This window comes from Euprymna scolopes, chromosome 23, assembly GCF_053919585.1.
Source record: "Euprymna scolopes isolate OS-2025 chromosome 23, ASM5391958v1, whole genome shotgun sequence".
In the NCBI taxonomy this organism is placed as follows: Eukaryota; Metazoa; Mollusca; class Cephalopoda; order Sepiida; family Sepiolidae; genus Euprymna; species Euprymna scolopes.
In genome coordinates, this window is record NC_136504.1 from 45,714,368 (window position 1) to 45,732,321 (window position 17,954).

A 17,954-nucleotide genomic window follows, 5' to 3' on the forward strand; every position below is an offset into this window, starting at 1 on the left:
ACTCCAACCGGAAGTGCACTGGCTAATATATTTGTGTCTGTCTGACACGTGGGTGTTCAGTGATTTTCATACTTCCTTTTCTTTCTTTCCATTCATTATTTCTCTTTATGCATAGTGAATCGGTAGCAACAGCTTCCCATTAATCCGTCTATCTTCAATATTCATAAACTTTACATCTGTCTGGCTTTTATTTTACCTGGAATATATTTACCCGACTGACATATATAACGTATGTATATACGATTTTTTTCTTCTTTCTTTCGTATTTATTTTGGCAAATTACACTCGATTTTAAGATAATCAAAGATTGTTTTAGATATGAAACCGATTCCCCTGATCATCACCTATAAAGCGCGTTCGATTTTGTTTAATTCTATAAATTGGTGGTTTAATAATAAACTATTTTCTGAATAAAAATTTGACTTGCATTCAGTTACGTAGTTTATATCTGGCAAATTCCTATTTTAGTCACTTAAATTATTTAAGAGCAGGTATGTCAAATTCGGGATAACCTGAAGGCCATGTGGGTTGTCATTGAGAAATGCACGCGACTAATGTAAGTCGTCATAAAATTAATACAGAATATTTTTGTTGTAATTATGTAGAATACGGATTGTGCTGAAGTAAAGTAATAACGTTAGGAATACATTGGGGAGAGTGTGTTGTATCTTGTCTGTATTTCCACCTAACAATTTAATAAACAAGATACCGTAAAACTTGAATTTAACTTGAAAATACTATAAAATACTCCGTAAGTACTATTTTTGTTTCTTTTTTAATCAGAAACATATGTATACAAATAAATATATATATATATATATATATATATATATATATATATATATATATATATGTTTTCAATCGTTTCGATTTGATTGTACACTAAAAAATTATATTGAGTTTCATTTTAAATTTATGGAGTTTTCTAAAATTTCAATTCATTGGGGAGCAGAAAAGCATGAAAATTTACCCACAGTCTACCCACAGACGCATTGTGCCTTTTCTTTTGAAATAATAATAATAATAAAATGTGATATCATTTTGTGTGCGCGCGTATAGGCACTTATTATACCGCACTATTTTTAAATAGTATTTTCAAGTTATCGTAAAAATTATTTTTTGTTATTAAATTGTTAGGTGAATGTTCAGAATAGTTACAAAACCCTCTCCCTTTATGTTTAGAATGGATTTCTAACTACAATAAATACAAAAGTATCTTTTTTATTTATTTTCACAAATCTAAAGAAATTCCTGGTGAGTCAATCCAGTCTTAAGGGTATTGCTTGTTGTTCATACCAAGGCGCGAATACGTTCTCGACAATCAGTCCGATAGTTTTAATCATTTGAGTTAAGTGTCTTTTTTGTCAAAGTGCGCTAAAGTATCAACAAAGGACTTACCTTAAAAAAAGTTAATTTTTGCGGGTATTCTGCTCCGTTTTGAACGAATATCACACTTAAAATTTTCGCCGATAAATCGTTTTTAAGACCTTCATTATCCCTGTGTTTTCGCTTGTGTTTTCGCTTGTCGACATGGTTGCTTTTGCCCACGTGTATTCGATTTCAAAACACCCGGAAATCAACATTTTAAAGGCAGGTGTTTAGTTGGTAATCTAGCGCACTGACATTTGTGTGTGTCAAGTCTTAGGTATGGTTTCTGAAGTTCTAGGAGGACTTCCCATCCCAGGCTTTACCTTTTCACTTTGAGAAATTATTATTATTATTTTTTTAATGGAAATTACTTCAAACTAGGCAGGCATGCACCTTGCACCACTTGATTTAAAGAGCTAAAAATAAATAAATATACTTAAAGGTCAAAAACCAGCTAGCAATAAATGTTAATAGATTCCGACACCCCTAACCTTGCCATTGTCAGCATGCCCGAAAACCTACGAAGTTGACATGTCGAATGCGAACGATGAGTTGGACGTAATGTAAAAATGTACCGAATTTAAAACGGAACGTAATTTAAATTTCCTTCCATTTATACAACAACCGTAAAACAGCATTCTCCGCAAGTTTTATCAAAAAAAAAAAAAAAAGGTGAAAGTTCAAACCTGTCGAAAGTAATCTAAAGCGTCATCGGGGAATGTCGACAGGGCTGCTTAGGCATTTTTGTAGGCCAGGATGCTCCCTTCCGCTTGGGCGCGGACTTTTTAATTTCCACTTTCCGACCTTGTGTCGCATCTTCTCACGGCGGGAAAGAGGCAAATACTAACGTCATAAATAAAGGTACTGCGTCTTTCCGCGAAAGACGCACGTTTTATCGAGTTTAAATTATAAAAACTGAGATTTGTACCGTTAAATGACGAAATGACAGTATATTTTATGAGGATCGCAACTTATTCATGCAGATAGCCGCATGCAGTCCCGTAAAACATTGTTTTTCAAGCTGAATAAACATGTTACATTAAATAAAAACACTAAAAAATATCCAGTTAGGTAGAAAAGTAACCTATCTTGCCTTTCTATCTTGCCTTTGAAAACATTTGTTATATATATATTTATTTGTTTATTTTATGACAACTTTTTGAATCTGTGTATAGTAATACAAACCCATTTTCGCTACCTGTAAATTCGACTGTCAAAGTTATGAACACTTGACGAAAATGCCATCTCTATTGCAGCACTACTGCATTCTGTTCAGTTTACCGAACACAACCATTTGGTGATTTAGTTTGTCAGTAAGAATACGAACTGTCTCAGTTTTCAATTTTGATTTTCAATTGGAGTTCAATTTTTCCAGTATCTTTTTGTTTATTAATTTAAGTGAGAGTACAGAATAGTTAACAAGCCCTCTACCCTCCCTATGTTAAAGTATGGGTTTTCTAAACGTTATTTCAATCTGGTTCATGTTCTGCTTGAGTATCAGTTTGTCATATTTTGAACTAGTCTTATATTTTGGTCACGGGCTCTTAATCATGACCACAGGATATTAGATATGGCCAAAATTTTGGAGAAAACCGGGTTTTAGATAAAATTCTGTGTGTGTGTCTTTTTACATGCCCTTAAAAAGAAGTACCTTGGTCAACTCTTGACTTGGTCAAGAATAAGGTGGGAGAACACCTAGGATACAACCCAGAAGATCCTATTGGGTTAAGGGTTGGCAATCCATCATTTCTTCTCTCCCACTTCCAAATAACAAAAAATAGGCATTAACTATAGAGCAGTTAGAGAGGTGGAAGTTTCAATACCTGAATCTCCGCCTTCCACAGCTTAACAGATCTTGACCCCACTCCTCTCAAATAAAACAAGTGGACATGAACCGGAAAAATACCTAAAATTAATCCACTTAAAAAAAAAGATTGTAAGCAAAAAAAGAAAAGGGTTGATATAGCAACTGACACTCCTACAGCTTATGAAAATTGTCTTCCTAAAATGCCCCCCACATCATCATCACTTTCTTCTGGGATAGAAAGTACTAGCTGACCTCACTTAGTTTAATAAAAAGGAAAGTATCCTCTCCTTTGCTTTCTCCATATATTATTTTATGCCACACTCTTCCATAAAAGAAAATAAAAGAACGAAAATGCGTTCCCCTTACTGTCACCTTTCATAGTCAACCCCATCTTCATCCTTGAAGAGGCAGAAGCCCTCTGTTGCCATGGAGAAAGATATGCTGAAAAAAAAAAAAAATCTTTTTAGTTCTCTCCCACTGCAAGAACTCTGCTACCAGAATTAGAAACTAAGATTCAGAAGTCAGCGTCCCAGAGGAAAGGCACTCTGGGCTGCAAAAAGTGCCCGGGCAGCCCTATTGACATTCCCTGGTAAGGGTGCCTCAGATGATTAGCAATAAACTAACCCCCTTAAAGAGAGAATGCAATGCCTGGGAGGGTGGACCTCCCATAACTGCACAAAACTAAACTCCCCTTACTGCAAAATCAATAGAGACTGGATCATTACAGGAATGGTTCAATCTCTGTCAATCGGGGGGGGGGGGGGATAAAATGTTGACTTAAGATCGAAACAAGCAAATCTGCAGACTGGAAACTCCTAGCGATGTTGAAGGTCAGTGGTTTAGCTATATAGGATCCACTAAACTTTCCTGTGAGTGGGGTTCAGATAGTCACAATGATTAGACAAAGAAAACACACTCTGGAGAGTACCATAGCCATGAGAATAAGCAAATGCTTTTTTTTTTTTTTTTTTTTACAAGGTGGTCACCACTTATCAAGGCCCGGAAGCCACTCGGGGATAAGGGTTATTGTAAGTACAGTACATTAGTCTGGAGATTTAATAAAGTGTCTACTTAAGGGGGCGGTTCATCAGGAATTTGTTTACGTTGGACTTGAGGACATCCAGGTTGTAGTCAGGTGGGAAGCAGGCAGACGGAACAGTTCCACAGGTGTGCAGTTCTAAGAAAGAAGCTTTGTTCATGGAATTTACGTTTTGATTTAGGCATAGATAAAGAGTGGGGAAAGTTTTTGACAGTGGATTCAGCTAGACGGGTGTTTTGCATAAAAGATTGGCGAGGGGGGACCAGAGATTGGAGCTCAGACGAGCACCTGCCATGGAAATAACGATAAAACAAAGATAGGCTTGCAACGTCTCTTCTGTGGGAGGAAAAGGGCATCCCCCCACTAAGCCACGAAGTCTATTTTGTACTCTGTCAAGGCAGGATAGGCTGTTTTTAGCAGCTCTTGCCCAGATATGGCAGCAGTATTCCATCCTTGGACGTACTTGGCTTTTATATAGATAGAGAATTGCATCAGTAGTGAGATATCTTCTGGAGCGGTAGAAGGATCCCACCATCTTTCCAGCGACCTTGGCAACAGACGATGTACGTGTTCCATTTCAGATCAGGAGTGAAGGTCAAGCCGAGAAGCTTGTCAAAACATGAGGCTTCTCCTAGACGAGGACCATCCATTTCAATTGATGCCAGATGGGGATCAGAGCGTTGATGATGTAAAGATAGGAGTTTGGTTTTAGATGCATTAAAGGTAACCAGCCACGTCTTCCCCCACTGAACCACGCGCTCGAGATCAGAGGAGAGAGAATCAGATACCCTTTGTCATTTACAGCCTTTGATGTGTTGCCGTAGATGGTCGTGATATATCACTTGCTTTAGTCACCTTCAAAGAAGATGGATGTCAAAAAAAAAATTCTTTAAAAATTCTAGTTACATTGTGCAACACTCCAAAAAAACTGCAGAACATCTGTGGTCATTTTTTTTTATATGCACAATGGCATGGAAAATCCATTTTTGACCTTTTTATCAAATGAGGTGCATTTTTTTTTTTTTTTTTTGAAAATTGTCACTTTCAAGAAATTTGCAGAGAATCTTAATGTGATTGATGAACATGCCAAGAGATTCCATCAGGATATTTTGCTAATGGAGAAACGTTTTAAAAGAAAATGGTACCTTGGCATGCTGGTAGATTACTGTTGGAATATAAAAAGGGAGGATGACACTCGACATAAGAGAGTTAAGAAAGACAAATGTTTAAACTGACAATTTTGTAATTTTCATTCATAATAATACAATATGCATGAAAATGGTGCCTAATCTACAAAAATAATGGTCAAATTTAGTATCAGAATACTTTTCCTTTAGACCAAAGTAGGTCTTCTGTGGCTTGCACTTTTTTAACTTGAAATTTGTTGCACAAGTATTTTATAAAGACTAAACAATTTTATATCTTAATTCGACAAATGTCCAGATAATTACCGTTTTATTTTGTTATTGCATTAATGTAGTGTTTGTTTTGCTTTTTATCGATAAATTAGGTGAAATGTTAACTTGTTGAATTGTTTTATTCTTTAGCCATGTCTGAAAAAAATATCCTCCATAGGAATGATAAAAGATCAGTTGAAACCAAAAAAATGATGGTAGTATCAATGACAAAAGTGAGTAATGCAGATCAACAACAGTAAATTTGTATGGTTAAAAGAAAGCCTGCCTGTTCTACAAGTATTTTAATGGTGAATGCTCTGACGGACTGCAGGCACTTGTGCCCCCACGACATAGACACCCTCGACAAACCCGACAGGCAGCTAAATCCCACCCCCACACAGTAGAGATCCCTAGATGTAAAAGATCTTTCTACTCCAGTAGTTTCTTCCCCCAGAACCGCTAGACTCTGGAATTCCATTCCAGGTCCCTACTTCCCTAACTGTACTGACATGCAGAAGTTCAAGTGTAACGTGACCCGACATCTTGCTGCCCAAATGCCAACATAGTGCCCCAGTAGTTGCTGCCCCTGATAGTAGCCCCCTACACCAAAGTGGTAATGTGCCTTGTTTGGGGTGAAAATGTAATAAAAAAAAAAAAAAGGTCTGCAACAATAGTTTTCAACTTGGAAACAAGTGACTAAATCTTTAAATCTGAGATGATAAAAATGTGCCTTTTTCAGCCCCGGACAAAATCAGTTTCAAGTTGTGTATGTTGTCTCCTTTTTTATTAAAATAAAGAGTTCCGTTCTTTGTGTTATATTCTTAGAGTAATCTCCCTTACTTGCTTGTTGTGGATTATTGACTGGAAAAAAAGATGAAGGTTTTGATTAACTACTGTCTATGCTTGGAGTTATGTGAAGAGTAAGCTAAGTAAGTGTAGAGTAAGAATGGTGCAGAAAGACATCAAATAGTAACTGACCAACCCAGACTTGCCTACTGCACCCTTTTTTCTTGTAACTAATGAATCCCTATTTATTAAAGCTAAAAGCCACCCAGGGATAAAATTGGTGATAGTACAGCTTTTGAACTAGATAAAAACCTTTTTTTTCTTCTTTTTTATCAGTTTAAAAAACTACCAGTACCTGAAAGTTGTTTTCCAGATTGTAGAGGGGGGGTTGATTACATTCCACGTTTGGTTAATATATATATATTCATGTCCTAGTTAGTAAATATTCCTAAATATTTGAGGTCATAAAGATAGATTTATGAATCAATTAAGGAGATCAGAGTGGTGGTCGTTAAGGGAATCGGGTACAGAGATTTGGTTTTTAAAACAAAATCAAATTAACATTTACTTGTAACATAGAATAAAACTAATTTTAAATTACATTTTTTTTTCTTTTTTTCAATCACTCAATCAAGTTAAATGGTTTTTAAATTTTTTTTTTTTTTTTTTTTTTTTTTTGTTACAACCACTAAGTTTATAGCAAGTGCATCATACATGTGAAACATTGAGATGAAGAGATTTTCTAGTGGAAAAAAGGATCGCTATCTTTATAAGCGAATTGAAAACAAATTTAAGAGTAATAACGTGTTTATAATTTTCTAGTTAAAGGACAGGGAACAATTTACTGGGGAAAAAGTTAAAATTAAAAAATAAAACGTTATTTTACAGGGGGGGGAGGGGTAACTAACCTCGTTATTGACTTTCAAAAAGTAAAGACTTTTTTTATTTTTTTAATAATGGGGTAAAAACAAAAAAGAAACAGATATGCTTTTTTTTTTTAAGTTCAAATTAAAGGTCAGTTTTCCTTCTTTGAAAATGAGGCTTGTTAATGTTATTTTTCTTTAATTTGAACTTAAAGAGTGCAGTCTGTTTGCTGTTATTAAAGGTCATTTGCTTGCCAGTTTGTTGGGCAAAACACGGATTTACTTCCTGTGAGATTTCTTGTTTTTAATCCAAATCCCATATCTTGTATGCACTTTATTTGGATTAGTGTGTATGTATCAACATGAATAATTTTGTGACGTCAGTGATCTTATTAATTTCTTGCTTTCTTTTGCTGACATTGACTTCGGTTTCTGGTGTGATATTGTTTCATTAGTTATCAAAAACCAGCTTTGTTTATAATGGGGAAAGCTGTAAGTATAATGAAATTCCTAGATTAAAGGCTTTTAGACATAATGAGAATGTAATTTTTGTTTAGGATACCTACTTTCATATCTATAGGCAGTTTTAGTTTCACCATAGTCTAGAGCAACCTGAAGGTTTCTTCATTGGCACAGATGTAAAGGTGGGCGTGGGCATCACGACTTTCTCTCCATTGCTCCACTTGCCCTTGATCCTTACCTATTATAGGGCTGACTGTTTAACAAGGAGACATCTTCAATCTTCTTCAGTAGGATTTTACCAAGGATAGAACTCCAGGTGCATCAACGGACACTCTAATTATTAATCAATCTATTGTATTTAGCTTTTCTATTTCTATTTTTTTATTTTTGTTTGAATATTACCAAAAATATTTGAACAAACAAAATCTGGTTAGTATTTAAATGTTTTTTGTTTATTTTTTTATATCAAATGAATGGTATAAGAATGGGGCGCCTATTTAGATTGGCACTTATAGAAAATAGACAAAAATGAAGAAAACCTTTTATTTTGTACCTGTCACAAATGAAGATTGTATGTTCCAAAAATCGCAAGAATTCATTGTTTTTTTTTTTTTTTTGTTTTTTATAGCTAAGTGACAGACGATACCATATTTCTCTAGAGAACATAAGAGGAGATAATCAGTGATTATTTTGAGTTTCCACATGCATTAGAGTTGTCTGCCTTTGTCCACCTATTCGTTGATTTCATTTTTTTCACCCTCATTGAAACAGTAAAATTTTAATTTTTTTAATAAAAAAACAAACTAATTGATCAAATTACGTTATTTTTGGAATCTTTCATCTTTGTCTTGTGACTGGTATGTACATCATACAGGCATTTCTATATTTTCTTTAACTTTAAATTCCGCCATAACTGCTAATCTGACTAAGCAGATAGAGACTTGAGTCTTCCTGGCTTGTTTGTTCGTATCAATCTTTTTTTCGATATGAAAGGCAATCTTTAGTTTTGTTAGAGGGTACTAGGATGTTATTTCTGTTGGAATTTCATTTCTGTTGGTGGTTTACATCCAGGGGTATTTGTTTCTATTAAAGATTTCCTAATTGTGATAGGTTCAATTTCCCTTCATCAGAATTTATTTTAATTGTGTATGTCCAGAGGAGTGCTAATTAGCATTGTAGATGTTCTTATATTGATTTGTTCTCTGATCACTATTGGTGGAAAAAATTTTTGCCCTCTTTTAGAGTGAATTTTTCAGAGGTGTCTGTTATTTCTTAGAGCAATTCGTCACTTATTTATTTTGATAATGATTGGTTTAATTTCAACCACTGCTCCCATCTTGGAGGGTTGTTTCCTTTTAAGGCTTTGATGATAGCCATGATAATCTATCTCAACATGTCTTGAGTTCTTCAGTATGCTCTTTTCACTTTTCTCGCTCTCTATTGTGCCTTTTTGTAAATACTTTTTCCCTGTTAATTGTAATCTCGTGTCAGGTTGAGTGGGAACAGACTCATCCTAGTGGTTTGAGGATTAGATATCTGGACCATTTTCTTTTTTTTGTTCAATCTATTCATGATTAACCAAGATTTGGCATGACTTGTCAGGCATGAATGTACCACTTCAAATTCACTCTTTCATTAATCTTATGAGACACACCCCTACAACCTCTATTGAACACATTGTTCCCAAAAGCCTGTCAATGAATTTCGCTTAAACCTATCAATCAATCTTATTGAAGCAGTCAATATAATGTAATGAACTTCTTTCTCTCCCCTTCTCCCTTCCTCTCTCCCTTCCTCTCTTCCACCTCCTCTCTCTCTTTGTCTCTTTAGACTTGTGGGCCAGCACTAAGTCCTGCTGCCACATTCAGGGTCTGCCAGCAGTCACCTGATTGCACGAGGGATTACCACACTCTTCAGCACAGTTTGATGTTAACTTTCAAGTCAACTTCAAAGGTGTGAACAGGCATGTTGTAGCCCTCACTTAAAACCACACCAAAGACCATAACCGTGGGCAGAAACTTTGTTTCCATCACCATGGGCACATTCCTGTTATTCGGATTTGAATTTTGAGGGTGCTGGCAATAATCCTGTTGTCATAACTTGGATCGGTAGAGAGCATGAGTTGTACAGTGGCGCATCTCCGATCTCACTCGTTGAACATTGTGTCACTTTCAGACACGATAGAAGGCTCCTATCGCTTTCAGGATTTGTACACAACTGACCAACTAGTTGATGGTCTGCAACCCAAAAAAAAAAAAAGGGGGGGGTCATCAAATGGAAATGAAATCATATCTTTTCTGTATATGGTTTTAAAAGAATTGCAATGGATAATTGTATTACAACCGCAAATTTAGAACAGAAACGGTAATTTGATTGGAACCGGGGTGGGAGGTATTGGAATCGTCCCACCACTAATATATAATGTGTGTATAACACTAATAGGGACCACTTTATTCATGTATTTGCATGTAAAATCTCTCAATGAGGTAAGTAAATTTAAATTTAAAAAATAGCATATATACTGAAACTGATAATTTTGTTTTGTTAGTTACTTGTGTATTGAATGTTTTAAATAATGAAGGAAAATATGAATGAGATGAAGTGGTCGGAAAAGAGGAATAGAGATTGTGGTAGTAATGTTGGAAGTAGTAGTATTAGTGCTTTTCAGAGGAGACTTTGTTGGTTTGGCCACACTGCATGCCGCAACAAAGAAGTTTAGTTCTTTCCACTGCAAGAACTCCAACACTAAGGTCGGAAAGTGGGATTGAAAAGTCAGCGCCCCCAAGGAGAGGCACTTTGACATGCAAAAGTGTCTCGGCAGCCTTGTCGGCATTCTTCAATGAGGGCGCCTTCGGCGATTAGTAATAAACTGACTTCTTCTCGAGGAGAAAAGGTAAAACCTGGGAGGGTGGACCTCCTAGAACTGCACAGAACTAAACCGCCACCACAAAATCAATTGAGACCAGATCATTACAAGAATGGTCTAATTATATATAACCGTGTTTGTAATGTCTTATATGTGTGTATAACCAAATGTTGACATGCCTCTTTTCTGCCTCTTGGTTTTGTTGCTCGTAACTGTAAAAGGGAATGGCATGCACAAAATAACAAGTTGGAAGCTTTTTTTTTTTTTAATTAATGCTTGGTTTATTTCTTTCTCAGTCTTGGCAGTTCAACATTCTTTCTTGTTGGCCGTTCTTAACTCTTTTTTTTTTTTTTATTGTTTCCGACGCATTTTTGTGCCAATCTTGACGCGCCTGTTCTGTCCAAAATCGGAAACCAGACTGACTTGCATACGAAAGAAAAGATATCTTTCTTTTTTTCATGCTCTCTCTCTCTTTCTTTCTTTCCATTTTCTCTTTTGTACACACCCAAATGACCTATTTCAGGTGCTATCGTTGACCCCCAGCTACAGAGTTTGACATATGTCAGCCTTAACCCCCTGAACTCTTTTTGGAATAACCAACCTTCTCAGCAAAATCGCAATTTCCAACATGCTGGCTCAACCCATCCTGGGTGAATGCTGCCAAAGTCAGAGTGTCTGTATGAGGAAAGGAGAATAAGAGGATATCATAAAGGATGTAAAGTAAAAAGGAGAAAAAAGTGCAACATACAAGTGTTGACTCAACAAATTTAATAATCTGATAATGTTTAAACGCCTTAATTGCAAAGGTACTGAAAGTGATATTTTCTACAGCAAAAATCTTTTAGAGAAATAAAATATCTTTAATCCGGATATTCTTTTTTGGCATTAAACTGTCACAAGTTTGAAGTGAATAAAGACTTTACTAAAATGTTACGCCTTCTGATTAGAAATATTTCTTTAACAGCTCAACCACTTCATCATATTTTATTTTTGTCATCTATCATTCATATGCTTTCTGCTTTTTATTTTGTTTTTATTTTTTACCATTTTTTTTTTCTCAACTATTAACAAGGTTAAAATGGCTGATTTGTTTTCAAAGAATCTTAACTTCATAATTAATTTTTTGTTTTTAGTAAGATTTTAAAGATTTGGTTTTATTTATTTTTTTTTACATTCTAATTTTCAATACATATTTGATTGATAATAATACAGTGTGTAATTATGAAAGTTATTTAGCTATGAGAAAAGCATGTGTCCGCATGTAGTTGTCTCATAATTTTATTAACTTAGTAATTAAAATAATTTATTGAAATGCATTGATATTCTAAGAGTTTATGATAAAAATTGAATCCAAAAACGTTATTTTTTTTTCTTTTCTATTTTTCATTTTGTTTTGTTTTTTTGATTGTTGTCCAGAATTCGCCCTATAAAAAATAAAAATAAAGAAATATCTGTGATGTATGTACCAGACAAAACGACAATTTCATATTCCAAAAATCATAGTTTTACTTTTCTAAAGGAAATCATTTTAAACAATTAATGGGAATTCATAGACATTACAATATAAAACTAGCAAGTTTTGAAATACTGAGTTACCTCTCTCTGAAGTTTTTTGTTTTCCCTCAAATGACTGACGAGATGGTTACTCCTGCAATACTCATAAAATTTGATTTTCTTAAAGATAAAACTACTTGATCAATTTACATAATTTTTGGAATATGATAATTTTGTTTCGTCACGGGTACCTACATCATACAGATTTATTTTTGCTTTTTTAATATGGGTGGAATTTTGAACGAACAATCACTTTTTGTACTAACAATCATTTAAAATGTTAACTTTTTCATATGGAAAAGTTAAACTTAGTTTTTAAATTAAAAAAAAAAAAATTGTTTTTATTAACATAGAAATAGATTAGTTTTATAGTTAATAAAGTGTCCTTTTTCAAAACCAAATATGGAAATATTGGAAAATTTCATTGGATGCTCTGCTGGCTTAGCATCCACAGGGCGTTTTCATGAAAAGAAAAATGTCAGTCATTACTGTCCACTAACCTTACGTGACCCATATCGGTTACAAAGCGATCTAGAGAAGTTGTCAACCACACATGATGACGGGGTTTTGTGTTGTGAGTGAAACAGTCGCATTTACAAGTGATTTTTTTTTTTTTTTTTTTTTTTCCAAATGGCAACTAGAAATAAAACACTTATCTTTTAGCAGTTGTGTGTTTTTTTTTTGTTTTGTTTTGTTTTTTTCACCAATAATCTTCCAAAACTCATTACGGAGTCAAAAATGCCTTTTCAACCTTTATTTGTTTTTGTTTTGATAAAATGAGCAAATTTATTTAAACAATAAAAGGTTTAATACAACAATATACACTTTTTTTTCTCTTTTTTTTTTTTAATGAAGGCTGTTTAAAAAAAAAAAAAAAATTTTTTTGAATATTTATACCTTCAACATAAAGTTAGGTATATATTTAGAATTACACCTATTAAAATCTTTACAATGTATATACTCGCCACAGAACAAGGATGTCATATTCCAATGATGTGGGTTTGGCTAGTAAGCGAAAATATTTAGTTGTCAAAGGTCAAGTAGAGATAAATTTGTTTGTAGACCCCTGGACGAGAAAAACGATTCTTTTCATTCCCACTTGATTTAGCTTTTCGCTAAATTAAATTGTAAGTTTAACATAAACCACTTTTTCATCTAACAATATTGTCATCGAGGTGCCTGTAAAGTCAATTCATGATATTTCTTAGTATAGCATGTGTTTAATAAACCAGATCTGTTCAGGAACTTGCTCAAGACAGGGTCTATCACTCCACTTGCGTCCAGAGATCAGTTGGAAATGATTGTTAGTACAAAAAAGGGTTCTTATTTAGAATTCGGTTTAAATAAACAAAAATGCAGAAAAATCTTTGATGTATGTACCAGTCACTAAAAGATGTCATATTCCAAAAATCATGTAAATTTATCAAGTAGTTTTTTTTTTTAACCAAGAAAATCAAATTTTATAAGTGAGACTGGTGCTACCATGTTTAATAATGTTAAAATTCAAGAGTAACAACTCCATTCAATTACAGAGATTTTGTTAATATTCAAAATAATTAAAACTTTAATCATTAAAAATCGGAAATTTTCATTTTCCTCAGTTTTGTTTTTGTTCTTTTTTTAACAAAAAAAATCAAAATTTCTGATTTAGCAATCAGTTTTGATTATTTTGAATATAAAATCTTGGTAATCTAGTTGTCACTCTTGAATTTTAACACATAAAACATGGCAGCTCTTCTCTTGCTTGTCATAAAATTTGATTTTCTTGATTTTAAAAAAACAAAAAAACTACTTGATCAATTTGTGATTTTTGGAATATAACATCTTTGTTCCGTGATGAGTGTGTATATCATAAAGATTTGTCTTTTTTTTTTTTTTTTTTTTTTAATACAATGGAATTCTAAATAAAAAACCCAAAAATATAATTTAAAGAAATTTTTTATTTCATTTTATTTATTTATTTTTTTTTTAAGAATTATTTTACTTTTGCTTTTTATTTGCTTTCATTTGTTCATTATTATTCTAGCTCACACAATGAACACAGGACAAATAGATGCTCTGAATAAAGTACATGCTAAATGGGAGAAAAAATCTCGCCCTTATAAGCACAGTTCCGATGCTGCTTCCAACTGGAACTCTTCAGACTCTTCTCGTGTCTTGTACAACAACAAAAAGAACAGCAACAACAACAACAATAATATCCGTTATAATGACGATGGTGAGAAGGAAAATGTCGAAGACTTAATAGAACAGGGCAAACAGCGTTGGAAAGAGAAATATAAGCAGTTGACCCTTGCCCCACGGAGGACGAAAAAGAAGTCACAGGCAAAAATTGAAACAGTGAGTTTTTCTTTTTTTTTTTTTTTTTTTTTTTTTTTTTGCCCTGCACAAAATATTCCCCAAAACTTGTTCCATTTTAATGGTCTGTGGGTAAGTTGTGGTTGGGGCTTCATATACCAGCTTATTAGCTGTACTTTGATGGTTTTGCTAGAGTATGTTGTCGCTTATATTTTTATATGAAGGAAATTTAAGTTTATTGGAAACAATATGATGCAGAGGTGTAATGGATAGATACAAGCTGAAGAAAATCAAGACCTATCAGTGGAATAACCTATGCAGATTTATCTTTATTGATCCAATATATATATATATATGTGTGTGTGTGTGATATATTAAAATCTATTTGCCAGTGGCAATGTACATATATCAATAAAAATTAAGCCAGGTAAATTAACTCAAATATTAAGCAACATGATTAACATTTCTGTAATCGAGCATTCATATATACTTGCAAAAACCAAAACAACAAGGAAAAACACCGGAAGAGGATTTATCAAAACACGATGAGACAGATCCCACTGCATGATACCGTTAATAACAGGAGGAAAACCTGTTCAGATTCGTATTAACCTTATATTTCTTTCAGCAAGTCTGATGAGATGCCAACAATATAAAGTTTAAAATTGTCTAGTTGATGTCGATACAATTGTAACATTCGAAAAAATACAAATATGATACAATCTTTTTCCTTATTGAGATGAGTGTTATTTATTCATTTATTTATTGCGGACTATTATCCTCATCTTTATTAGTTGTTTCACGATCTTGTTGTGGTGAGGCAACAACTATGGATGGCAGTAATTGCTGAAAATGCAGTTAGGAGATTCGGAGTTCCTATTCCGTCGCGGTTATCACCTGATGAAGGCCAGAGAAATAGTTGGCTGAAACATTGTGAAACAACTACTATTAAAGATGAGAATAGTCCGCACTAAATAAATTAATCTTTTTCCTTGTTTTGGCTTTTGCAAGTAATATATATATGTACTAGCTGGCAGTCTGGCATTGCCTGGTCATACAATACGCTTAAATGTATTTTAATTTATGTAGCTTGCATATGTATTATCATATAATGAATCCTCTATTGATTATAAAATATTACAGGGAATAATTTGCCCGGTGATCTAATTCACAAAAAAAATGTCTTATTTAATAATTGGGATTCTATTGAGATTAGTAATTTGTATATTTTTATTTGTTTGTTTGCAAACTATTATCCTCATCTTTATATTTGTTGTTTCACGACGTTTCGGACAACTATTCTTATGGTGTTCGTCAAGTTGTTAACCGTGATGGGATAGCAATGCTGATGAAGGCGAGAGGAATAACTATAAAGATGAAGATAATAGTCCGAAAATAAATAATAATAATGTCGTTCATCAAGTTCCGTCATGTTTGTTTACAATATCATGTCAGCTGATGTTTAAGCTTGATGATGAATGCTCTGGAAAAGTCACTTCTGATTATGTTTAGTTTTGAAATATGCAAACGAATAAATGATTTGTGGCAATTTTAAATAGTACCGCTTCTTTTATCATAAATTGAACTCATTAATAAGAAAAAATTAAAATAAAATGGTGAGGTACGCCCAGACTTATCAGGGGATCATTTGATCTGTAGTCGAATGCTCTACCATTAAGCTATATCTCCAGATTATAATAAATCTGTTTTTTTTTTGTTTTTTTAAGAAGAAATGATTTGCTGAAATTTTATTATCTCCCTTTGCCAGTGTAATGTAAAATATTCCCCTGTAAAAATTATTTTTTTTTTATCTAGGGAAAAGCTGTTTTTAAGATCGGATTTTTTCGATTTTCAATATTTATCGGATGAATTTCTGTACAAAACATATCTAAGAACACTGCCAGGCATATAAATTAGCATTGTGTAAAATTTGCAAAAAATAGTTTCCAAAACAGCTGAGCCTATGAGAAAGGAACTCGCGCGCTCACACACACAAAGTGACTTTTCTATATATTAGATGTATTGTGTTCTTACTTGCATCAGAAAAAGTATCTCGTTATATTTCAGGAAAATCTTTCCTACATCAGATGTGTTCAACTTTCGGACGTACATGCTGAGGCTATTGTAAACTGTAAAATTTTAAAACCATATCTTAATTTGCTTTAGTTTGTGTCTATCCGTTACACATCTGCATTCTATTGCCTTCTATAAACTTAAATTTCCCATATATACACATTACAGCTAATACTTCAAACTACATTAACCTCTTATTACTTTAATTTTTGTTTTGCTCATTGTTATCTTCAAGCCCTCCCACCTCCAATGCATTCTTGCTTTTTCTCTTAATTTCTTGTAAAGAAAATATTTACGATTTTCTTAAATGTAATTCAATGAAGAAATGTTTCAAAATTTTTGAGATGAGGATTGATAATTTGGATTATTTGAACTACTGTTTCCATTGTTTTAGCAGATATAGTTTCTAATGTCCTTTTATGTGCATGTTTTTCAACTTGGAAATCTTTGTAAAACTCTGGAACCTATAAGGAATTTCAAACTTAACTCTTTATTTAATCCATGGCGGTAGCTTGTTATCGTTCTGTCAGTTGTAACTGGGTAAAAGTGTTAATTATTAGTTTATATGGAAACTTAGTTTTTTTTTATTAAGGTTTTATATATATATTTTGACAAAATAAATTTTGAACTGAAATCTTTATATAATTTACAAGGTTAGATTGTTTTTGTTCTCTCAGCCATGACCAGGTAAAAATATTAATTACATATTTTTAGTTATTATTAGCAGGGAGACTTTACATTGCCCAGGATTAAATGATCAACCACACTCCCATATTTTCATTGTCATTGAAATCGGTGAAATCGCTCATTTTTAAATCAAATCGATTGATTTCCTGCTCAAGTTGGGGCTCAATTGTAGTGCACCAGAGAAAACTTCACATAGCTCCCTGCAGTGACTTAGTTCGCAATCTATATTGCACTGTAGAGAACCTGTTAAATTTATAAAATTATTTTTCTATATAACAGCTTGAATTAAAGTTTAAAATGCAAAAGTGAAGTATTGCGCTTTAATTGTGCTTTAAACAGAAACGTTCATTTCGAATGCATCCCTGTCATATCAAAAAATCTAATGTTGATTTTATATGACAGGCCTTACTGCTTGTGTGGTTATAAAACTTCTCAAATGCACGTGTGATGTTAGGCTATATAAGGTGTTAACTTTGTTCAAAATTGCCTGTTCCCTCTTTCATCGGATTTTTTTCTATTATCGATATTTATCAGATATTCCAATATAAAACCTATCTAAGAACATTGCAAGATAGATAAAATGTGTGGAAGTTTATAAAAATCAGCTCAGCTGTTTTGTAGTCTATAAATAACAAACACACACACACACACACACACACACACACACACACACAAAGTCCCTTTAATATAATAGAAGATAACCTGTAATAAAGATTAAATCTTCAATTACAAGAAGGCTTATCAAAACTGTTTT

General features: G+C 33.3%; 1 protein-coding gene across 2 annotated transcripts in view; it reads left to right on the forward strand.

Moving 5' to 3' along the window:
• The window catches only part of LOC145245864 (glycerol-3-phosphate acyltransferase 1, mitochondrial-like), a 130,392-nt gene that overhangs the window by 30,654 nt on the left and 81,784 nt on the right, over positions 1–17,954 (forward strand). Inside the window, exons 1-2 of one of the 2 annotated variants that reach the window (XM_080107572.1) lie at positions 95–229; positions 14,169–14,482. In XM_080107572.1, coding sequence (XP_079963698.1) covers positions 14,177–14,482 — 306 coding nt within the window. In that variant the 5' untranslated portion in view covers positions 95–229; positions 14,169–14,176. Of the gene's footprint in view, positions 1–94; positions 230–14,168; positions 14,483–17,954 lie in introns of those variants that run through there. The other variant, XM_080107571.1, reaches the window with a different exon arrangement.